Genomic DNA, 13483 nt, shown 5'->3' on the forward strand with positions numbered 1-13483 from the left:
CTCATGACTACAGCAGGTTATCAAGCATTGACATTAGCAATCGCTGCACTGAAAAAAACAAGATGTCTCTGTAGTTTTCTCTGCATCCACTTATTATGAGTAAGGCTGGGCATTTTTCAGGTTTCAAAGCTATCTGTTACTATTTCTTTGTGAACTCTCAATATCCAGTGGCCATCTTCCCACTGGACCTTTGTCTTACTGGTATAAAAAAATCTCTTTAAAAATTAGGGAATCAGCACTTGTTATGTGACAGGAACAGCACAATCCTCACACCTGGACTGTTTTGCAAATACAGTTTGATTTTGTTTATGATAATGTTTTCCAGGCACAATTTTTTAACTTAAATGGCCAGTCTTTTCTTCATAGCTTGTAACTTTCATATTATACTTAGAAAGGCCTTTCCAATGCTTTCCCTAGTATGCTGTTTTTCTCACTGAACTGAACCTATAATCCAACTGATGTCCATTCTCCACACTAGAAAAATATGTCTTGTCCTTGTAAATGTGGCTTAATGTTGAGTATAAGCCCCATGAGGGCAATGTCCAAACAATCTCTGGCATACAGGGTAATATTGAGTGAATTCTTTTCTGTTTTCCTTTGGATTTGCTATTTTTCTACCATCTTGAACTATACTCTAAATTCATCTACTTTCATTCTCTCTAGCTTTAGTAATGAAAGTACTGACTTCTTTTTCAACATAAAAATTGTTTAACAAGTAAGTTTTAATTTTCTCTGGATGACAAGGGTGTTTTATTTGCTAATTTTGTTTCTGACTTTTAATTTCATTGCATTCAGAAAATGCTGGCTATGGTTTCTATGTTCGGCAAAAGTTTAAATTTTATTTGGAAATGAAAAGAACCAAGAAAAGTCAAGGCAACCTTTGAGGAAAACAAACTTGAAGGGCATAAAAAAACAAATATTAAGAGTTATGCATTAACAGTACAAGGACAGACCAATGGAACAGAAAAGAGAGTTCAGAAAAGACTAGAAGATATATATACACATTTGATTTACGACAAAGATGTCACTACAGAGTAGTGGAAGAGGATAATCTGGGTTAACTGGGGTGGGGGGGCGCAGAAATCTTGACTATCTCACACATATTGAACTTGCTTGTTTTTTAGTCGCTCAGTCGTGTCTGACTCTTGCAACTCCATGGACGGCAGCCCACCAGGCACCTCCATCCATGGGATTTTCCAGGCAAAAACACTGGAGTGGGTTGCCAGTTCCTTCTTCAGGGGATCTTCCTGAACCAGGGATCTAACTTGTGTCTCCTGCATCCACATGCAGATTCTTTACCACTGAACCACCAAGAAAGCCCACATACTGCACATAAAAACTCATTCTAGATAGACTATAAAAATTAAATGAAAAGATAAGAAAGATTCTGAAGAATTACTCACAAGAATGTTTTTACAACCCTGGGAACAGGCAAAATTTTCCTATAATTCGAAAAACTTTCAACATAAAGCAAAAGATTGGTAAAGCGGACTTACACTAAAAAACTTTTGCTCATTAAAGACTCCATTAAGAAAGTGAAAAGGCAAGCCACTGAATAGAAGATATTTTTATCTTTTATAATATCCAAAGGGTTTCTATACCTGGATTATATAAAAAGAGAAACTTCTCAGACTCACCCGGTGGTAGAGCAGGTAAGAATCCGCCTGCCAATGCAAGGGACATGGGTTCACTTCCTGGTCTGGGAAGATTCCACATGCCACAGAGCAGCTAAGCCCATGCACCATAACTGCTAAGCCTGAATGCTGCAATGACTGAAGCCTATGTGCCTAGAGCCTGTGCTCCCCAACAAGAGAAGCCACTGCGCTGAGAAGCCCACAAACACAACTAGAGTAGCCCCTACTCTCTGCAATGAGAGAAAGCCCCCATACAGTAATGGAGGTCCAGGACAAAAAAAAAATTTAAATTAAAAAAAAGAGACTCTCTTCTATCTTTGGTGGTATTTTTTGGTCTGATGGTTCTACTGTTTGCATTTCACTTATAGAATCGTGCAGTTGTCAATTTTTGCTTTGCATACATTATATGTATTTAAAGCCATGTTACTAAGTACATGGCTAGGTACAATTTTAAAACCTTTTTCCAATATAAAGTGACCCTCTTTATCTCGAACAATGGGTTTTGCCTTAAATTATACCTCTTTGATATTCATATAGTTACATCGGCTTTCTTGTGGTTAGTGTTCAGAGAACGTATCCTTTTCCATTCTTTCATTTTCATTGTTTCTTTATCTTCTGTTTTGGATAAATTTTGAAATAAGTATATATATGCTCCTTTTAAAAATCTAGTCTTTTTAAATTTGTTCTTTAACTGGAGCACTTAATACATTTCAGTGTGATATTATCAAAGTTATTCTCTGCTATCTTACCATTTACTACTTTCTAACTGTCCCCCTGTTCCATATTTCCTTTATTTTTCTTTTTTGCCTTCTTTTGGATTGACTAGCTTTTATTATTTCATTTTTCCTTTCTATTGGTTGAAAGTTACATATTCCAATAGTATTTTTAGAGATTAAAACGTACATCCTGACTTACCAAAGACTACTAATATATTTTTACATACCTTTGCAAAGACCTGTGAACATTTCAATTTCAAGTAAATGCCCAATTTGTTACTGCCATCATGTTTTAATTCTAAACACATTTTAAACCATACCAAACGTGACTTTGGCTTGCATGATCACTACCCATTTAGACTGAGCCACAAGCTTTTGTTCCTTTTTTCCTTCCTGCATCCCTGACTTTCTGCCTGAGATATTCTTTCTGCGTTTACTATTTCTTTCAGCTGGTATTTTGATAAGATGAAATAAGGAGGGAATCTTCATTTGCGTAGAACACAGAAGAATCCCTGCGCTTCAGTTACTGGATTGAATTGCTTCCACTGACAAGTCAGCTGCTAGAATAACTTCTGCCTCTCTGAGGGCTTCCCTGGTGGCTCAGACAGTAAAGAATCTGCCTGCGACGCAGGAGACCTGGACTGGGAAGATCCCCTGGAGAAGGGCATGGCAGCCCACTCATCTCTGAATGTACTTGTTTATTGCCCTTTGGCTGCTTTCAAGACTTTCCTGCAATTTTATTGCGATGTATTTAGGGGCAGATTGGTTTGTATTTATCCTACTTGTAATCAGCAGAACTTCTAGACTCTATGATTTATGAATTGTTTCTTTAAATACTGCTTCTGATATACATACATTTTTCTTTTCTCCTCCGAGGATTCCAATTCACCTTGTTAAACCTTCTCATTATGCTTTTTACATTTTCTACACTAATATCTCAGTATTTCATTCTACATAGTTCCTTCTAACTTACCTTCCAATTCACTCATTTTCTTGTCAAATATGTCTACTCTTTTGTTAAACTCATCCACCAAGTTTTAATTTTCAGTTATTGTATTTTCACAGTTTCAGAGGTTTCTTTTTAAACTAATTTATTTATTTAACCACACTGGGTCCCAGTGTGGTTCACGGGATCCTTGCTGCATCACGCAGGATCTCTCCTTTCAGCCCACTGACTCTCCAGTAGTGGTGTATGACCTCCAGAGTGTGCGGGCTCAGTAGTTGCGACACATGGGCTTTAGCTGCTCTGCGGCATATGGGATCCCAGTTCCCTGAAAAGAGATCGAACCCTCATCCCCTGCACTGTAAGGTGAACACTTAACCAGTGGACTGCCATAAAAGTCCCCAGAATTTCTACTTGATTCTTTTCCAAATATTTTTTAAAAACACACACACAACTATTTGCTCTAAGAAACTTTTTAATTTTTTACCTTGCTGAACATAGGTACTATCAAAAATTTCTACATCTAGAGCCCTTAGGTCTATTTCTACTGTCTGTTGCTACTACTGTTTGCTTTTAAATTGTTATGTGTGTATTATGTATTTGAAAAACTACAGAAATAATCTGAGGTCTATGATTATGTTAACTTTGTCCTGAAAGGTGTTTTGTTGTTGTTTTTTTTTTAAACGTTTTGGCATGAGGGATCTTAGTTCCCTGACCAGGGATAAAATCCAAGTCTCGTGTGGTGGAAACACAGTCTTAATCACTGGACTGCCAGGGAAGCCCCTGTTCTGAAAGGATTTCTGTTCGAATATATCAGGTTCCTGAGAGCCAGCCAATGGGCTAATCACTGTAATCAAACTTCTGAGACTGAGGTTCTCCATGTGCTAGATGACTCAAATGTGGCCTAAAATCTGAGCAAAGGCTATTTTAACTTCCAGTTCATCCCTAATCTTAGGAATCTCAATCCAGACCATGGAGTTTTCAGGGTCACCTAACCTCAGCAGGCCCTGACCTCAAAGTTTTGTCTCTTGAGCCTTGAGGCAACTGAAAATAAACTTACCCTTTCAGCCTAACTACATGAATAGCCCAGAGAAAGCAATTCTAAATGCTGAGCTTACCTCTTTAGGTTTCTACCTTTTGCTGGGTTTTACCTATTTTTATGATGATGAGCAACTTTTTGAAACATTTTGTCTAGCTTTTGTAGTTGTCCTTAGCAGAAAGACAAATTACATTGCCTGCCATTGCTATAATTAGAAGTTCCATAACTACTGTGAATCTCTATCTTTAGCATTATAAAGTGCCTTTCATTGCACTTTAATGTGTTCCTTCCTGCCCTTAATACAATTCTGCCTGTTATATTCCTTTTATGCCTTTGTAGACCCTTTCATTTCACTTTCTGAATACCTTTTTTCTACATTATTCTGCTGGATACATCATAGTTGTTTGTTCTTACTTACTGGAATCTCTTAATAGAGACCCACTGCCATAAAAACAAACAAAAAAAACATAAAGAGGAAATATTTCCATCTTATACTTACTGTAAATTCTTCCTCCTCCTCATCACCAGATTCTCCAAATATGTCTGCAATAAGATTTCTAGAAAAGAAATATAAACAATTTTCATTTGTTTTCTTCTCATTTGCATAGGAATCATGAAATCTTTTTCTACCAGGGTATAATTTACATATAATAAAACAAGTAGGTCTCATGTGTCCACTTCAATGGGTTTTGACAAAAGCACACATTTATGTAACCATTATCTTAATAGAACAACTCCATGTCCCAGAAAGTTCCTTTGTGACCCTTTGTAGTGAGTCCAATATATAAATATCCCAGAGGCAACCACCACTCTACCTATCATCAGATTAGTTTTGCCTGTTCTTGCACTTCACATAAGTGGAATTAGATAACACATCCCCTATACGTCTTTCACCTTTAAATAGTATTTCTGAGACTCAACCATGCTGTAGCATGCAGCAGTAACTGAGGAATTAAAATCCTACATCTCCCACAGCCATGCAATTAGGCAGGGTATACTGTATTATGCTTCAACACAGAATTTTAATGTTAAGTTTAAAAAACTTGAAAGACACACTCCTTACTACCACCTTATATGAACCCTGGGAAGTTTAGGTTACACTGTCACTTACTCTTCTTCATTCCCTGACTCACTGTCACTCCCAAACAGGTCCTTCTCTTCATTTTTCTTATCAGACAGTTCTTTCCCCGCTTCTTCGTCACTGTCAGATGCTATCGTCTTCTCTCTTTTGCCCGATTTGTCCGACATAACATCACTGTCAGAGTCATCTGCATCAGAGACAACACGACTCTTCTTTGCTGCTGCTGAAAAAGAAAACCATCACTAATCTTATTCACCATGGTCACTGTGTTACTAAGTACAACAGGTGCTCTAAAATGGCAGTATGTGGCAAAAATCAAAGGTCTTATAACACACAGTTTAGAATTAAAAAAAACTTAAAGATTCACTCAAGAGTCATCTTACAATTAGGAAGATGTTAGGAAAAAGAGGCAAAAAGATGAAGTTTTTCATCAAAATAAAGTGGGCATCAATAACTACCTTTCCTTTGGGGGAACAAAGAAAATAAGACTAGAGTCTCTTCCATGCTGCCTAGTATTAGCAGAACTCTTAAGGCTTGGGTATTCTTTTGTAGATTCCCCGTTCCTCAATTATCCATCACTGCTCAATCTGGAATTTCAAACTGCACATACGTTGTTCTCTTCTCTTCTCCTTTAATAACTGTCAGGTTATAAGAGAATGTCTTTTCCAAGAAGGTATTTCATAAAAAAGTAATCAAGTAGTAAAGACTGGAATACTCTGTGGAGACACTGAGTCTCTAAATAAGAGTACCTCACAAACTTTCTGGCATTCAATGATGTTTAACAAATGAAGACAGGTACCCGTGGGAGCTCAGACACTGTATGGATGGGATGTAGGGCATTAGCTGTCAAAGAGACCCACGGCAAGTCTGGATACAGTTGAGTTTTCATGTAAACTTATTTCCTTGAACATTACCCTTTCTAGTAAAAAACAAACAAAAAATTTTCATGTAAATCTTTCATATTTCCATTGTCATGCAGTCTATCTTATCAACTTGAAGCAGTCGGAACTTAACAAATACTGCTAAAACAATTCAAAGGAAATTTAATATTAAGACTTGCCAATGAGGGAATTTCCTGGTGAACAGTGGTTAAGACGCTGCACTTTCATTGCCAAGGGCCTGAGTTCAATCCCTAGTCAGGGACCTAAGATCCCATAAGCCAGAACTATGCTTCATAGTTATAAGTTTAGACAATAAGTAAAACTACTGATAAACAGCCTAAAATAATTCCTTACATGCTTTCTCTTCATCATCACTATCAGAAAGCACAGCTGCTTTTCGCTTTGCTACTTTCTCCTCCTCCCCTTCTTTTTCTTCATCCTCATCACTGTCAATTTTGGCCCTTTTAGGTTCTTCCTCCTCACTGTCGGAACTGTTGAAGCGCTTCCTGTCTACGTGGGCATCTGCAGGAAGGGAGTCATTCTGCACTTCTGTATCCTCTCCCTTATTCTCCCCACCACTGTCCTCATCAGACTCTGGTTTCTGTTTGTGTCTGGAGGCATCCTCAGTTTCTGAATCACTGGCAGGTCCCTTCTGAGGCTCCTCACTCTCAGAGTCACTAATTCGGGGTTTGGGAAGCTCCTCATTTTCAGAATCACTGGCCTGGTTCCTTGGGGGGTCCTCACTTTCCGAATCACTTATTCGGGGTTTGGGAAGCTCCTCATTTTCCGAGTCACTGGCTTGGTGCCGTGGGGGATCCTCACTTTCCGAATCGCTTATTCGGGGTTTGGGAAGCTCCTCATTTTCCGAGTCACTGGCTTGGTGCCGTGGGGGATCCTCACTTTCCGAATCGCTTATTCGGGGTTTGGGAAGCTCCTCGTTTTCAGAGTCACTGGCCTGAGTCCTCTGAGGTTCCTCACTTTCTGAGTCACTGATCCGAGGCTTGGGAAGCTCCTCACTTTCAGAATCACTAATTCGAGGTTTAGGGAGCTCTTCATTTTCCGAGTCACTGGCTTGGTGCCTTGGAGGTTCCTCACTCTCTGAGTCACTGACTTGAGGCTTGGGAGCACCTTCTGTTTCCGAGTCAGTGACAGGACTTTTGGGGAGCTCTTCAACTTCTGAATCACTGGCAGGAGGCTTCCTAACATCTTCATTTTCTGAGTCACTTGCATGCCCATTAAGCAGTTCCTCATTTTCAGAGTCACTCACAGGTAATTTCCTGGTCTCCTCACTTTCGGAGTCACTCCCATGGTGATTGACATCTTCATTTTCAGAATCACTGGCAGGAGGCTCTGCATGCTCTTCAGATTCAGAGTCACTGTCCTTTTGTCTCTGGAGTTCCTCACTTTCAGAGTCACTGGCATTAAGATTTGAGGGGTCATCATTGTCAGAGTCTGTCACCTGATGTCTTTTGTTGAGGCTATCTTCTCGATCACTAGGTTCATTCTGAAAAATCAAGGGAGAAAAAATTAGCAAAGTAAAAAATAAAAAGTTTGGTAGTAAAAATGTTCAATTTTTCAGCTATTTTTTAAAAAATGTAGGAGTATGCCTGCTTAAATGTAGAATTCTTGTACTATACCTATATAGAAACACCCCACTTTAAAAGAAGCCCACTGATCTGTGAAATGGCTAACACGGTTTCGATATCAAAATGAGGAAAGACAATCTGACTTCATGAAATCTGTAACACATACCTACTCTACAGCACAGTTATATTTTGAAAAGCTAGATTAAAAAACAGCAACAAAAAACAAACCTTAACTTTCTCATGTAATTCTAGCTCCTAAATAAATTCTTTAAATAAATACCGGCAAACATACACCCAAGTTCTTTTTTAAAAAGGAACATTCTTTGGTTTTATAAGGTTAAAGCTATTTTAAAGAAAAGAATTATAAAACTTTACTTAAAGAGCCAAACTGTACATAGAGCACATTTCCCAAGTGAATCTGAACAAATGGGGAGCAAGTAGCTCACAGAGCCAAATATCAAGTGTTAGGTTCTCTCCTGATGGTTCATTACTCAGAACAGGGTTTTTCATGATAAGAAAACTGAGGTTTAGAGCAGTCTTGGTCATACATCCCAGTTACCCTGGCACAAAAACTTTTAAGTTTTAGGGAAAACACTGACTAACCTAATGATACTAACATAACATCACGTGAAGTAATCTGAAAACCCTAGGGTACAAAGGTGATACAGGTATATTATAGCTGTGCTTTTTTAAATGCAGAGAAAAATATATAAAACTAAACATATCAAAATACTAACAACTAGAATGTGGGGAATTTTTTCCCTTATAGTATCTGAACTCTCACTAATACGGTAATTAATATTCTGGCTTAAAAAGTAAAGTACTTCTGTGTTTGAGTTTTCCTCCTTAAAAATATGTTGAGCCAGTATTTTTCTTTATAATATATGACGAACATTACCTGGACTTACTCTAGCACAGATCAACTCTCAAGGAGCAAAGAAACAAAGTATAAGCCCACCATATCATGCGATGAAATAATTAAGTAGCAAGAAAATTCAGTGACAAGATAAAAGGTTTATAAAATAAGCTTATAATATAAAAATTTGAGGGCTTTTCTCCCTCTGTATTCCACTGCCATCTTGACAGTAGAGTTCCAAAGATATAGTAACTGCTATAAATATATTCATTCAAATATAACACTATTCAAGAAATTTTTTAAAATCATAAACTTTTCGAATTTCCCAAAGCTATTTTTCTTTTATTATCATGGGTCACTCACAGCATAGCACTGTATTCCTTGTCAGTCATACACCCTGTTACCCCAATAAAACTGGCATTTATCTATTAAATTAGGACAGGAGAAATAACAGAATTTTTTCATACCATACAAGATATAGTACTCCATATATTGCTAGAAGCTTACTTTTGGCTGTACTTCATAATTTAATTTTTTATATTTTAAAAGAATATAGATAAAAACTTAACTATCTAGAGTGTGACGCCTAAGAAGGCAGGCGTTTTTTGGCCTGTTTTCTTCACTGAGAAGGCACACTCTGTGCTTCAGAGCACAGAAGGGTGTCTGGTATACACAAAATCATAGTAAGAATTCGTTGAATGAATAATAAGAATTAAATGTTAATAATTTAATGAGGAATAATTACTCAACAAGTATTTGCTTCAGGTCTACTATGTACAAGGTGCTAAGAATCAAGGCTGAATGTGTCTCAGTGCCTGACCTTAAGGAAATATTATCTAGTGAGCTGGCCAAATACATCATAACAATAGTATAATATACACTATTACAAAGGTGATATTCTGAAAGCTAGGAAGGGATTTATATGAAACTAAGCCATAAAAGGTGTGCAGACAACAGGCATTTAATTAATTTGTGATGACAGAGTTAAGAAGTTAACTACATTATTGAGGGTGGAAGGCAATACATACAGGTACCAGCAGAGGTAACTAAAGCAGGAGGCAAAAGGGAAAATTGTTAACTGCCTTTTGGAATGCTTTCCATAACATACTTATGACGTAACTCTAACAACATGCTCTTATGACTCAATTTATTTCAGCTGCAAACAACACAAATCATTTCAGGCTAACTCCAGAACAATCTTTCCAGAATCATAGCGGGATGAATGGTTAAAAGCTCTAGAAGGGTAGGAACCAGGGCAGTTCAGAGAGCTCAGAAAGGAAACTCAAGGGCCTGTCACTAGAGACTTAGCTCTCAGCATTGATAAATTTTGGTGCCTTGGACCTCAATTTTAAGTTCCCAGAAGACATGATCTAACAGGTCATGGCAATAGAGGATGTCCTGACTCTGTGGCTCAACGGGTTATAGATAAGCAGAGGCGCAGCGCTGGGAGACACTCCCAAAGAAAGAAAAGATGCCATGAACTGAGCAGTCATTCCAAAACGGATCTATTACACTTTACCCTTGACTTCCCAACCAAGGACATGACATGTAATAACAACTGTGAAACTTATGAATTCTCATCAATTTTTGAGGAGATTTATAAGAACCTGAGTATCTACCCATCAGGTGTGGCACAATGGAGGAAAAGCGGGAAATCACTGCGGTAAGAAAGTACTGATTGATAGACTCAAGTTAGACAATGTACTTGGATGAATACATTGTAAGTCTTGGGAAAAGTATATTAGAAATTATATGGTAAAACTTAGAAGTTAGCAAAACAATATTAGAAAAACTTTAGACTGGTTTCAGCAATTAAATTGTAAAGTTAAAAAAAAACCCCAAAAAAGTGCTTTTTAAAAGTCATATTTGATATCAACAAATAAACAGTGGGATTCCCAGGTGGCACAGTGGTAAAGAATCCACCTGCCAATGCAGGAGACACAGAGACACGGTTCAATCCCTGGGTCTGGAAGATCCCCTGGAACAGGAAATGGCAACCTACTCCAGTGTTCTTGCCTGGAGAATCCCACTGACAGAGGAGCCTAATGGGCTACAGTCCATAGAGTCGCAAAGAGTCAGACATGACTGAGCAACTCAGTGCACACAAGCGCCATTTAAACACTATTTCTTAATATAAAAAGAATCCCCAATTTTAACTCTCAGAGAAACTGAGCTCTCTGACAGTCCTTAGATGCTTTAGACATGTCTATAACACCTCATATCCTGCTCTTAAAATCATTTACACTGTAGTTATAAACAACTACTGGTTACCCATAATGAATGACCTGGTTGTTCATCTCAGTAAATGGTAACAGATTCCTCAACGACCAGTGCCACAATATGCAGAGATAATTAACATTCTAAATTAAAAATAATTAATTAAAATGATATAAAGCAAGTATCAATTTGTAAATTTCAAAGAAGTATGTCAAGTAGAAGTCCTTGAAAAGAACCAGAAAAAAACTGAGGACAACTGTTTCCTCCTTATTAATTAAAAGAATTAAACTCAAAACAGTTGAACTTGCAAACTAACCCTTCATCATAAATTGGTAAAACATTTAACACCAAGTCACATAGTAAATTCCATGAGGAAGTATTTACAGGAACATTTTCCAAAACATATTTCACTGGATCTTAGTTCAAGAAGATAAATTTTAAATCCTCATCGTGGAGCTTTGACAATACATATCACTGTAAGAATATAAGGAAGGATCTGAGAAATCCAGTTTTTATTACACAATGCTGTTAATCCAGTGTAACTCCCGAAGGGCTGCAAGGCTTTTGACTTTGTGAAACTCCAGCTTTACAGCAATCACACACATAATAAAATGAAGATATATACCTGAGTGTCTTTTGTCAAAAGCTGGTTGATCTAAGAATCAGTCAAAAACAAAAACACTTCTTCTGGGTACTAGAAAAAGAAAATGTCTACACAAAGTTTAGGAGTTTATAATGATGGGACTTTCCTGGTGACTCAATGGTAAAGAATCTGCCTGCCAATGCAGGAGACAGGTTTGATCCCTGGTCTGGGAGGATTCCACATGCCTTGGAGCAACTAAGCCTGTGTACAACTACTGAGTCTCTGCTCTAAAGCCTGGGAGCCACAGTTACTGAAGCCAGCAGCCCCCAGAGCCCGTACTCCACAAGAGAAGTCAGTGCGATAAGAAGCCTGCACACCACAACTAGAAATCAGCCCCTGCTGGCCACAACTAGAGAAAAGTCCATGTAGCAACGAAGACCCAGCACAGTCAAAAACAAATAAATAAATAAATAAAAATAAAAAGTTTATAATGATGAAGCAAACTCCCACCTACCTCTCCAGACTCGCTTCTGCCCTTTCACCAGCATCAACTCTATGTATTGCACCAGCAGTTCCCAAACTCTTGCATTAAGAATCACCTGGGAAGCTTTGGTGAAAACACAGATTTGTGTGCTTCTCATCCTCAGGTATTTAGACAGTAAATCTGGGGAAGGGGTCAAAGAATCTGCATTTTGACATCTAATCCAAGTGACTCTAACTACACATTAAAATTTTACTGCAAAAAAAAAAATAAATAAAATAAAATTTTACTGCAGACACATGGAACTATAGACTTCACTACATTACTCCATGTTTTCACCTCACCTTGTCCTTTTCATATCTCAACACAAGGTAAAAATACCCTCCTCCTGAAGCCTCTTTCATCCTTCTCTCTTAGGTAGAATGGATTTTGTGCAATATAATGTGACAGTTCACAATGTGGACTTTAGAGTCTATTAAGATCTAGGCCATCTAGGCTCATGGTCATCTTCTACTGTAAAATTTAGGGAAATTATCTTAATTTCCCAAAATCCTCAATCTGACAGAGTCAGAAATAGTATTTATAACTTAGAGGTCAGTCTATTCAGAGGACCAAATGCATGTAAAGCAATTAGCATGTGCCTGTGAGCACTCACTATATGTTGCTAATCATCCATAACCAAATATTAATTATTGTTGCTAATCATCCATAACAAAATATTAATTATTAATTATAAGACATTCACCCTTGAAGACAGAGCTCAAATATATCATCTGTGCAGGCTGAGCTGGTCAGTCATTCCTCCTTTCATGTCACCGGAGCATCCTGTGCATCTACCTCACTCAAAGGTGATTTTTTTACATTTATCTTCATAATATGAATGAACAAATGACCTTAAGATGAGACCATTTAAGAAAAGTAACCCAAAACCTATCTTTTACCTTCAGTATACAAATAAAACAAACCCCACAAGATAATACTTAACAAAAAAGAACCAAAGCAAAATATGTTTTTCTCTTTAATTTGGTACAATCAAAGATAAAGGCTGAAACCTAACACAAAGAAAGGATATGCAAATGGAATTGAAAGAAGTGCTAACAAATAGGGTAAACAAGGAGAGCAATGTCTAAAAAGAATCTTATACTGGCTTCAATGTACTCCTCATAGGAATGCTTTCCTTATATTAGCACAACCTTTCTGTGGAAAGACCCAAATGATTGCAGACTGCTATCTCTTCTCAATGCAAAGCAAAGCTGGGGCTAATGGGGCTGTCACCAACTTCAACCAAAGATGGATACTTGTGCCCACTAGCTTCTGCCTACAGTCAGCAAAAAAGGAGAAGCCAGGCACCATTTTCAAACAACCTCTTTCTCAATAGCCCCATACACTATTTTTTCCTGTGAGACATTCTAGAGGGGAACAGTACTTTTCTATGTAGATAAAACCCATAAACTGAATTCTAAAAT

The 13483-nt window shown here is 37.6% G+C and overlaps 1 protein-coding gene across 8 annotated transcripts in view; it reads right to left on the reverse strand.

Annotated features, from left to right (window-relative positions):
* Nucleotides 1–13483, reverse strand: part of IWS1 (interacts with SUPT6H, CTD assembly factor 1) — a 49847-nt gene that overhangs the window by 22185 nt on the left and 14179 nt on the right. For 4 of the 8 annotated variants that reach the window (XM_020886345.2, XM_020886342.2, XM_070463947.1 and 1 more), the window contains exons 3-5: nt 6649–7798; nt 5444–5633; nt 4832–4889 (exon numbers count right to left, since the gene is read on the reverse strand). In XM_020886345.2, coding sequence (XP_020742004.2) covers nt 4832–4889; nt 5444–5633; nt 6649–7798 — 1398 coding nt within the window. Of the gene's footprint in view, nt 1–4831; nt 4890–5443; nt 5637–6648; nt 7799–13483 lie in introns of all 8 variants that reach the window. The other 4 variants (XM_020886340.2, XM_020886341.2, XM_070463943.1 and 1 more) reach the window with 1 other exon arrangement.

The sequence above is a fragment of the Odocoileus virginianus genome, unplaced genomic scaffold (assembly GCF_023699985.2).
Source record: "Odocoileus virginianus isolate 20LAN1187 ecotype Illinois unplaced genomic scaffold, Ovbor_1.2 Unplaced_Contig_10, whole genome shotgun sequence".
Taxonomy (NCBI): Eukaryota; Metazoa; Chordata; class Mammalia; order Artiodactyla; family Cervidae; genus Odocoileus; species Odocoileus virginianus.